The sequence below is a fragment of the Otolemur garnettii genome, unplaced genomic scaffold (genome assembly GCF_000181295.1).
Source record: "Otolemur garnettii isolate 467f Iridium unplaced genomic scaffold, OtoGar3 scaffold00198, whole genome shotgun sequence".
In the NCBI taxonomy this organism is placed as follows: Eukaryota; Metazoa; Chordata; class Mammalia; order Primates; family Galagidae; genus Otolemur; species Otolemur garnettii.
In genome coordinates this window covers 1,503,325-1,513,200 of record NW_003852593.1, presented here as the reverse complement: position 1 = coordinate 1,513,200, position 9,876 = coordinate 1,503,325, and the positions used below count along the sequence as shown (strand labels likewise).

The following is a 9,876-nucleotide window of genomic DNA, read 5'->3' as shown; positions in this document are numbered from 1 at the left end:
AGAAGCTGGAGCAGCGTTCACCACTTACCTCCTAGTCCTAGTAGTCTCTGAAGCCTTCAGGATGTCAAGCAGCGTCAAAGCAACCCTCTCTGCACAGATCACACCTCCAGACTGTTGATGGAGTGGTGGAATTGGTGTTTGGCAGAATGAAAGGCGGAGAACCCAGATGCTGCTTCTCAAGGGAGTTCACTCAATCTTTGTTATTTTGTTGTTCCCTTGACCCTTCAGTTCAAGCTTTATCTGGTACTACCAATTCTTGAAGTTTGGGCTACTCTACAAAATGAACTGGGGCCAGGTACAGTGGCTCACACCTGTAATCACAGCAATTTGAGAGGCCAAGATGGGAGGATCCCTCCCGAGGCCAGGAGTTCAATTCCAGCTGGGGTAACATAGCAAGCCCATCTCTGCAAAAAATTTTGAAAACTTTTGAGGCCAGGTGAGGTGGCTCACACTTGTAATCCTAGCACTAGCACCCTGGGAGGATGAGGCATGTGGTTTACTTGAGCTAAGGTGTTCAAGACCAGCAAGAGCAAGACCTCATCACTACCGAAAACAGAAAAACTAGGCTTGGCACCTGTAGCACAGTGATTATGGCGCCAGCCCACATACACCAAGGATGGCAGGTTCGAACCCGGCCCAGGCCAGCTAAACAACTGCCAACAACAAAAATAGCCAGGTGTGGCTCAGCACTTGCAAGCGGCTAAGGCGCCAGCCACATACCCTGAGCTGGCGGGTTCGAATCCAGCCTGGGCCACCAAACAACAATGACGGCTTCAGCCAAAAGATAGCCAGGTGTTGTGGCGGGCGCCTGTAGTCCCAGCTACTTGGGAGGCAGAGGCAGGAGACTTGCTTGAGCCCAGGAGTTGGAGGTTGCTGTGAGCTGTGATGCCACTCTACCTAGGGAGACAGCTTGAGGCTCTGTCTAAAAAAACAAACAAACAAACAAAAAACTGGGGTGGGTTTTTTGGGAGGGCGAAAAATTAGATGTGTATTCAAATTACCAATTTGTCTAAGACAAAGCAGTCATGTTTTTCCTACATTATAGGTTAATGCAGTTCTAAATAATACACAAAATTGCAAAATAAGCAAGTGTGAAAATGAAAATATAAGTAATGCTGACATGTACTCCTCTCCACAGAGTTACTGTGACAGTGTGCCACAATATGATGCAATGGGAAGTACATGGTGTCATCTAGAGATTATTCTACACATAACCAAGCAATCAGACTATCAGGAAAATGCAAATCAAACCACCACTGGCTACCAGCACACCTACAGTTAGAAGGGGTAGTATCAGAAAGTCAAAAAAGTAACAAATGCTGGTGAAGATAATGGAGAAAGGGGAACCCTTACACTCTGGGGTAGGAATATATATTCGTACAACCAGTATGTAAAACAGTGTGGGGTTCCTTCAAAAAATTAAAAATAGAGCCTGGACTTGGGGTCTCTTTTGCTAGAGAACTCCTCGGACCTTGGCAACTCCACATCCCTTCCTCAGGGAAACACTCCGAGACAGGCTCAACTTCCTTTGGCTCTCCTGATTCCTACTGCCAGTTTTTATTTCCTACCAACCCAGGGGACAGTCTCCCTCAGTAATAAACATGCTCCAGGAGGGTAGCAATGCAGCTAAGTGTCTAGACAGCCACTAGAGCCAAGTGTACCGCCAGGAGCCTGGGGAGCAAACCATCTCCATCAGAAGGTAGGTCCTGATCTCCAGGCACCCAGCATGCTGGCTGTTACAATAGTCCATGGGACTGCAGGCTGGGCATGGGGAGGGCACAAGTAGGGCAGATGCACTGCACAGCAGGGTTTTCTGCTCAGTACCGCCCCCCAGTGTGGCTTCCAAACCACACAGACAGCCCCTCTGTTCCCTCAGAGAGTGTCTAGGGCCTGCTGTTGCCCTGCTCTAAGAACAGCATCTCCCACGCTGGCTTCTGGATATGTGGCTGTCCCAAATACACTGATGCACGTCACACCAAGAGCGAGGCAGATGAGACCCACATACCTCAGCAATAGGGAAGCTGATGGGAGAAAATTTTTCTGATTCCAAAGAGCAAATGAATGCATGAAAAGGAGATTTTGTTCAAATTAATGGTTTTATTTCCATTTTTAACACTAGCAAGTGAGTCCAAAACAGACTGGTGTCCATGAACATATTTTAAATGTAACAAAGAGCTGAACTATGTACACTGAGGACAGGAAAGGGATTATTTTCATACCAACCTTTTCCTAGTTTACAGTTTCTGAATAGCAGAAACTAATCCCATGTCTTACCAATTTAATTTAGAATGAAGTAATACAAGTTGTATGATCAACTACTTAAGTTGCCTTTGAGAATAAAATTTAAAGAAACTTGGGAATGGGTGTTACTATGTGTTTTAGTGGACTGCATGGTCACCTTGGTGCCTGAAACCTGGGAGTCATTGGAATGGAACAAGAGCATTTCCATAAAGCCCAGAAAGAACTTAATGGTAATGAAGTCCATGCAGAGGGCAGACACATCATATCCCCCAATGACAAGCGCTGACGCCCCTGCCCTCTTCAACTCCAAGTAGAAAACTATTATGTTCATTCATACTAACTGGAAATGAGCCAAACAGTTAAGTTAAAAAGTCAGAAAGAATAAAACTATTTTCTTTTCACATAGAGGAGGGACACTCCTTCAGCCCCATTTAAAGTGAATTCTGTGCTGAGTCCCTGCTCCTTCAGAAGAGTAAACTGAAGGTCAGTTATTGCTAGCAAAGCCAGAAGTGGCCCCTTTCCCACTCTGAAGATGTTTTGAACGAAAAGGCTGTTGGTTTGGCATGAAGCCCTCTGAGAAAGTGTGGAGGTGGAGGCAGTCTAGTGCCACAGGCCTCTCTCCTGTCAGCCACCCCCATGCCCTGTGCTATCAGGGGCAGCTCAGGCCACTTTGCTGCTCTCAGAGAACTTGTGGCTCCAACACACTTGTGCAGTGGAGCAGAGGTTACTACCTGGGCCCTTGGGAAGGATAAGTCAGCGTGTTTTCCCAGCAAAAACCTATGGAGTAGCCAAAAGCCCAGCTGGGCAGAAGAGCAGCTTCTGAAACAAATGCTGGAGGCGGGGGAATGGGATGTAGATGAAAAAGCCACGTCAGTACCAAGTCAGGCGGGCCAAGTTTTTTAAACACAGAGCAACAGTGACTTGGGCAAAAGCATGGAAGTGAGTGGCTGATAAGGCCACAACAACTGCCACTGCCTCCCATCTACACGCTGGGCCAGCATCAGGCAGGGGAACCGAGGAGCTGAGGACTGGAGGGTACGTGGCGAACACAGACTGGATCTTATCAGAAAGAGTGAGGATACCCAAATGCAAGTCTGCCCTATTTACCTTCCATGTCCTGGGTAAGGTTCCTGAGAACAGTTAGTGAACAGGAATGGGGTAGGATGGGCACTGCTCCAGGTGCCATCAGGCCTCTGGAGGGAACGCTAACACGCTACATCTCCTGGGCAGGCAGCTGCAAGGAGGTGGTGAAGAACGGGCTTTATTGCACTTTTTCGTTCTTAGGAAACAGGGATTGCCCTGCAGAGGTTCTCCTGATTTGCAGAAATTGCTGCATATTAATGCTAAGGTACAGGCAGAAATCTTGGGTGACCTCCAACTCTCAAGAATAGTCCAGTGGTTGGTCTTTCCAGGGCCTCAAGGCCACTCTGCACCTGGGATCCTTGAGCTGGGGGGACTGTATCTGGCTTGGTCAATGTGTGGCAGGCACACTGGTCGACTGGGACGAAGGTGGCGTGCTGAGAGAGCTGGGGAAACTTTCCAAACAGGGAAAACGTCTTGGCAAATGTGCAGGTTCCAGAAACAGAGAGGAACCTTAATTCTCTAGTCCAGTGTGCCTGGCTCCCCTTCTCCAACTCTAGAACCAGAGGACTGTGGGAGCAGAGGGAGAGCCTGGTCTGGGTCCAGACCTAGGTCCAGCCCCACAGCATCAAAATAGAGGAACAAAAGGGTCTAAGAAGGGCTGGAAACAAAAGAGCAGTTTACACTTCAGATGTTGGTTTTTTGAGCTCAGGGCAATGGAGGCAGATACCATACGGAGAACCCAGCCAGGCTGTCTGTCCGTCCATCTGTCTCTCCCGAGCAGCTCTCAACACTTCATATATAAATGGGGTGGTACCTCTTGTGGTTGATCTTTTTCCTACAAGTTGGACAAGTGTTAGCATTCTTAAGAGAATCACGGAGGCACTGGCTACAAAAGACATGGCCACATTCTGTAGAAACGATGAGACGTCCGTTCTGCACAATCTAGAAGACAGTAAAAGGAATAGCCTTCAGGTAGCCCTTGTCAAAGAACAGCAGTCACCCCCAGGGATCCTCACCCTAGCCCATCCCCCAGATGACTGATGAGAAGGAGGGAAGGGCTAAGCTGTGGTAGGAGAAGTAGGGAGCTCTGGAGAGTTTAGGGGACCTGCCATGCAGTCTTAAAAGTGTGGTGGGCTCTGCCAGACAAAGCAGCAAGTGGGAGCCACAGCCCCCTGCAATGGCAGCTCAGGGGCCCCAGTAAATTCAAGGAGCTTCTGGTTAGGGCCTAGGCAAGTACACAGAGACTAACACATTGGCACAGAGATGCTCTGGGCATACACAGGCTGAAGCTGAAGGCTGCATGCATGGCCCAAGGGACATTCTCCCCCCACCCAGACACACAATAAGCCATGGCCCAGGCATGACTGCAGGTAGGGGTGTCAAATCCCTCTTGAGAAGATCTTACCTAATTCTTCCACTCAATCAGAAACCAAAGGCAGGGAAGATTCAGTGTAGTTTACTCACCTCAGAGTATCCATCCATGCAGATGGGACAACTGACAGTACCAGACGGCCTAAGACCACAGGGACCACAGGGTTTTGCGTCAGTGTCTAGGCATAGCCAGATACTCAGCTACATCCCCCACAAACACCCCTGCCCTGGCTTAGCACTGACATCCAGGAGACTTTCAGGAAAGCCAGCTGCCCCAAATGGGTGTGGAGAGGTGACCATGAGAAAGAGGGAAAGAGACTGGAGCAACAATGCAGACAGCCTGGATCACTCAGCCTCTAGCCCTGCTCATGTGGAGGCCCCTCGGAGATCCCAGTCTGGGCTTGGGGATGTGCCACCCCTCAAGCATTTCTGCTAAAGGAGGTAGGGGCACCCAGCCTGTTCAACCCCACTTGGTCAGTGCCTAGCACACCTGGTCACTGTGGGAATAGCTGGGCCCCACTGGGGACCCCGTCCCAATCATCCATCTACGGGGCACAGGTGGAGCCTGTAGACTCAGACTTGCTGAGAAGCATAGTATTCCTATACCCTAGCCCTCCACCCACACATGGCAGCAACAGAGCAGATGTGGTAGTACCTCACTCCTGCAGCACCTTCGTCCCTGGTGTTTCTGGGCGTGTGGGTAGTCACATACACATCTGTGTCTCTGGACAGTTCCTCATCGTCACTGCTCACCACACAGCTGTCGGCATGGTCCTGACGCAGCCTCCTAGCATTTCTCCTCGGCCTTCTTCTTTCTAAGGTAGTCACATTTTCAGGTTGGAGGCTCCTATTGCCACCATCCCCACACCTCTCCCCCGATTCCTCTAAGAACACCCCTCCCTGCCTAGAAACTCAAGAGATGGCTCAGCGCCTGTAGCTCAACCAGCTAAGGCGCCAGCCACATACACCTAAGGTGGCAGGTTCGAATCCAGCCCAGACCCGCCAAATGACAATGTCGGCTGCAACCAAAAAATGGCCGGGCGTTGTGGCGGGCGCCTGTGGTCCCAGCTACTTGGGAGGCAGAGGCAGGAGACTCGCTTGAGCCCAGGAGTTGGAGGTTGCTGTGAGCTGTAATGCCACGGCACTCTACCCAGGGGGACAGCTTGAGGCTCTGTCTCCAAAAAAAAAAAGAAACTCAAGAGATGAACTGCTGCCCTACTACCCCCTGAGAGAGGTCCTGCCCACGGTCTTGCTCACAACCACTATCTTGTCTTCCCAGGAGAAACCCCCCATCCTTATTGCAAGCAGGTGCCTGCGCCAGGGTCATCTAGATATATCTGCCTTTCTCCAAAATCCAGTAGGCCCCAGGCAGGGCTTTAGCTCAGGGCTCAGAGATGAGGTACAGCTTCTTCAGCAGTTGAAAAAGGACTGACTGTGCAGGCGTAACCACAGCATCATCTCCCCACGTGGACTTCTCTGACCCCTTCAGGGCGGTCTGCCAGGGCCTGTAGCGCCATGGCCCTCATCCATGCCTGTTCTCTTTCTAAACCCAGTGAAAAAGGAGATGAAATCACTCACCATCAACAATCTTTTAAAAGAAGAAAAACAAAAGAGAAAAATCGATCAGTTTGACTTAATAGGAGCATTTCTTGTTTCTGCAAAATTTTCTGGTGAGCAGCATAGTCCCCAGCCCTTACCAACCCCCAGAGGATCTGTGTACCTCTCCACGGCAATCATTGCACCTTCTCTAGGTCACTTTATCCCTAGCAGCTGCTGTGCTGTGCCATGCTCCACCAGGCATTTGGTGGAGCATCTCAGAGCACAGGTATAGCCGCACACCATGGATTGGCCATGGCCCAGGGAAGTTCCTCAATATGCTGCCATGAGGATGGAGCAAAAAGGTGAACATGCAGCATGACACCTGGGCCATGGCATGCAATGAATGCTGCCCATGACTGTTTTCACATGCTGTCCTCCTGCGGCTATAGCTAACTCAGGCCACTGCCAATGTATAGAGCCTATATTTGGAGGAAGGTCTGCAGTGTTATTACTTTAAAATAATTAAATCAAAGCAGTCCACCATGTGTGGACCAATGAGAATGGCACACAGCAAGGATAGAGAGACCAATTCAGCTTTGTGTTGTTTCTTGAGACCTATATGAAAAGTCATGGTGAACTTGACAAGCCCCTGGCTCAATGGCTCAGAATTTACATTTACACCATTTCTTTTATAACAGTTTCAAACCTGGTCACTTCTTCCATCTTCTGGTCAGAACACTTAGAATACTTAGATCTAAGGGATGGCCAGTGGCACAGCCTTCACCTCCCGGTCAGCGTGTATAAGGAGCTCACACCCAAATCCCTGCAGTCCACCACACTTCAGCCGCCCTTATAGTGGAAACAGGGGGCTGCCCCTCTAGCATAGTGCCCTGCCCTGCAGTGACCCTTGCAGTTCTCCTAAAACAGGGATTCTGAATATGAACTAAGTTCCCTCAATTAGATGTGCTCATGCTACAGGCAGGGCACAGGTGGAGGCCAGTTTCAGCTGCCTAGAGCATCACTATTGGCTGGCACAGATAAGGTTATCAAGAAGCAGTTCCAGGCAGAGGCCTCAAGGTCTTAAGCCCAGGTTCCCTCCTTCCCTAGAAAAGGGCTACAGTAGTGTCTACTTGAATGCAAAGATATTAGTGCAAGGAGTGGAACCGACCTCCAGACCTTCTGCTTAGAGCAAATACAACAGCTCCCAGTCAGGTCAATGCTGAGTGGCCAGAAGTATTCCTGGGGACTCAGCCTGGAGCGCACTCTTCCAGGCTTTTCAACATCATGTAAGTAACTCCTTCCACATAAATTTAGAATAATTGGAATGGGTTGTTTCCCAAACTGAACCCTGACAGGTATAAATCGCCACCCTGAGAACAGCACAGTTCTTAGTATAAAGGTCTTTATTTTGCAGATGGGACTATAAAATATACACATGGAGTGAAAGAAAGTGTTCCCCCTTCCTCCCAGAGGGGAGTACAGAAGGGGACAGTGGAAATATGGGACAATCAGTTAACCTCATCACTAGAACCAAACTTAGCAGAGTTGGCACAAGGTACCATCCACATGAAATCTAGAAAAAGGGACCCAGACTAGGAGGCACTGATAGCAGTGCTGTCCCTGAGGAAAGCCCTGAATTTAGCCAGAAATAGAACTCTTCCTGTCTCTAAAAACACTAGTAAGCCTGGGGAGGAGAAGGAAGGGGAGAGGAGGAAAAGAAAGGAAACAGAGAAAACAGAGGGGAGGAGAAGAGGAAAAGAAAGGAAACAAAGAAAAAAAGAAAGAATCCAACCAAACATCTTATCCAGGCATGGTAGGCTATGCTGCTCAAGGATCACTTGAGCCCAAAGTTCAAGGCTGCAGTGAACTATGCTCATACCACTGCACCCCAGCTGGTAGAGCAAGACCTTGTCAGTGGTGATGATGATGTGGAACAGTAAGAACCTCTAATACTAGCATGAGTGCAAACTGGTAAAACCTCTTTAGAAAACAGGTTGGTGTTTATCTACTTAAAATCAAAGACACCTTGGGCTTTGCGCCTAGAGAGCTGGCCACATACACTGGGGCTGGCGGGTTCGAACCTGGTCCAGGCCTGCCAAACTACAACAATAAAAACAACAAATAGCTGGGTGTTGTGGCGGGTGCCTGTAGTCCCAGCTACTTGGGAGGCTGAGGCAAGAGAATTGCCTAAGCCCAAGAGTTTGAGTTTAAAAAAAAGATACTTGTACCTTTGAACTCAGGAGTGATAGTGTTTCTAAGGTTATACAATGCCAAAAACAAAATTTTAAGGGAAACTTAACAAAGAAGGTATGTACAACACTTCATTTCTCCTAATTCTTCAGGGGCTTTGGATACTTTGGGGGCAAAACTGCTAGTCTTAAGATGTTTCCCAATGTCCTGAAGACTGCCCCTGGGTCCGAGAGTTCAGGAAATCCTGTCTTATCTTAGAGATATAGTGCTACTCCTAGGACTCAGACAGCACACTTAAACTGTAAATTGTTCTAACAGATCCTGGTGGAATTGGTAATATCACCACAAATTTGAAATGGCTACCTTCATCCATTTCATACTCTCCTAAAGTCACCCTGAACATAATTCATTTGACAGCTGCCCCTTTCCTGAGTTAATACTCTTAGACCTCCAAAGCAGACTGCTCAATTTGGACTTATTAAAATCATCACTTAAACTGTGATTAGATTAACACATGTGTTAGATTAGCATAACCCAGCTACTCAGGAGGCTGAGGCAAGAGAATCACCTAAGCCCAAGAGCTGGAGGTTGCTGTGAGCTGTGACACCACAGCACTCTACCTGAGGGTGATAGAGTCAGACTATGCCTCTTAAAAAAAAATAGAATAAGGAAAGCTATCAAAGTCCAAAACATTTCATTTGGCTTGGTGCCCATAGCCCAGTGGTTATAGCACCAGCCACATACTACAAAGATGGCTGGTTCAAACCCAGCCCAGGCCAGCTAATGAATAATGACAACTGCAACAAAAAAAGAGCTGGGCGTTGTGTGGTAAGAGCCTGTAGTCCCAGCTCCTTGGGAGGCTGAGGCAAGAGAATCGCTTGAGCCCAAGAGTTTGAGGTTACTGTGAGCTGTAATGCCACAGTACTCTACCGAAGGCGACATACTAAGACTCTGTCACAAAAAAAAAAAAACAAAAATCAAAAAAATATTTTCTTTATAGCTGGGGACACAGCAGCTAGTGTGAGAGAAATGCTCTAGCCACATCAACCAGTAGATCTGAGACTAGGACCTAGGACTCCTGCTTCCCGAGCTAAGACTCTACTTTTTAACCATCAACCTGCCTCTGATCATCCACTCACTCCCCAGACAGCTCTCCCCCGCCAGTCCTCCTTTCCCTCGGAACACAGGACTTACAAAAATTAACTAGCAGCCCCAGGTTAAAGGAGAGTGGAAGGCCCAAGTAGGAGCCTACACCTAAGGAACGAGAAAGAGGGAAGGGAAGCTCCCAGAGGAAGTCCATGTGGCAACTGCAAGCTAGTCCTCAAAACAAACAAAAAAAAAGGTGTGAAAGGGGAAATGATGCTGGTTTTTCATCTAAGGGAAGCCAATTTGTCTTCTTGTGGGCAGAATCCCATCTCCGTGACCCTGACAGGGAGAACAAGCCAGGTATAC

General features: G+C 48.5%; 1 protein-coding gene across 1 annotated transcript in view; it reads right to left on the bottom strand.

Annotated features, from left to right (window-relative positions):
• Window positions 1-2,079: 2,079 nt before the first annotated feature.
• RNF4 (ring finger protein 4) overlaps window positions 2,080-9,876 on the bottom strand; it is a 27,426-nt gene continuing 19,629 nt past the window's right edge. Inside the window, exons 5-8 of the mRNA XM_003801129.3 lie at window positions 6,274-6,283; window positions 5,351-5,510; window positions 4,789-4,837; window positions 2,080-4,266 (exon numbers count right to left, since the gene is read on the bottom strand). Of these exons, the coding sequence (XP_003801177.1) occupies window positions 4,117-4,266; window positions 4,789-4,837; window positions 5,351-5,510; window positions 6,274-6,283 (369 nt within the window). The 3' untranslated portion in view covers window positions 2,080-4,116. The remainder of the gene's footprint in view (window positions 4,267-4,788; window positions 4,838-5,350; window positions 5,511-6,273; window positions 6,284-9,876) is intronic.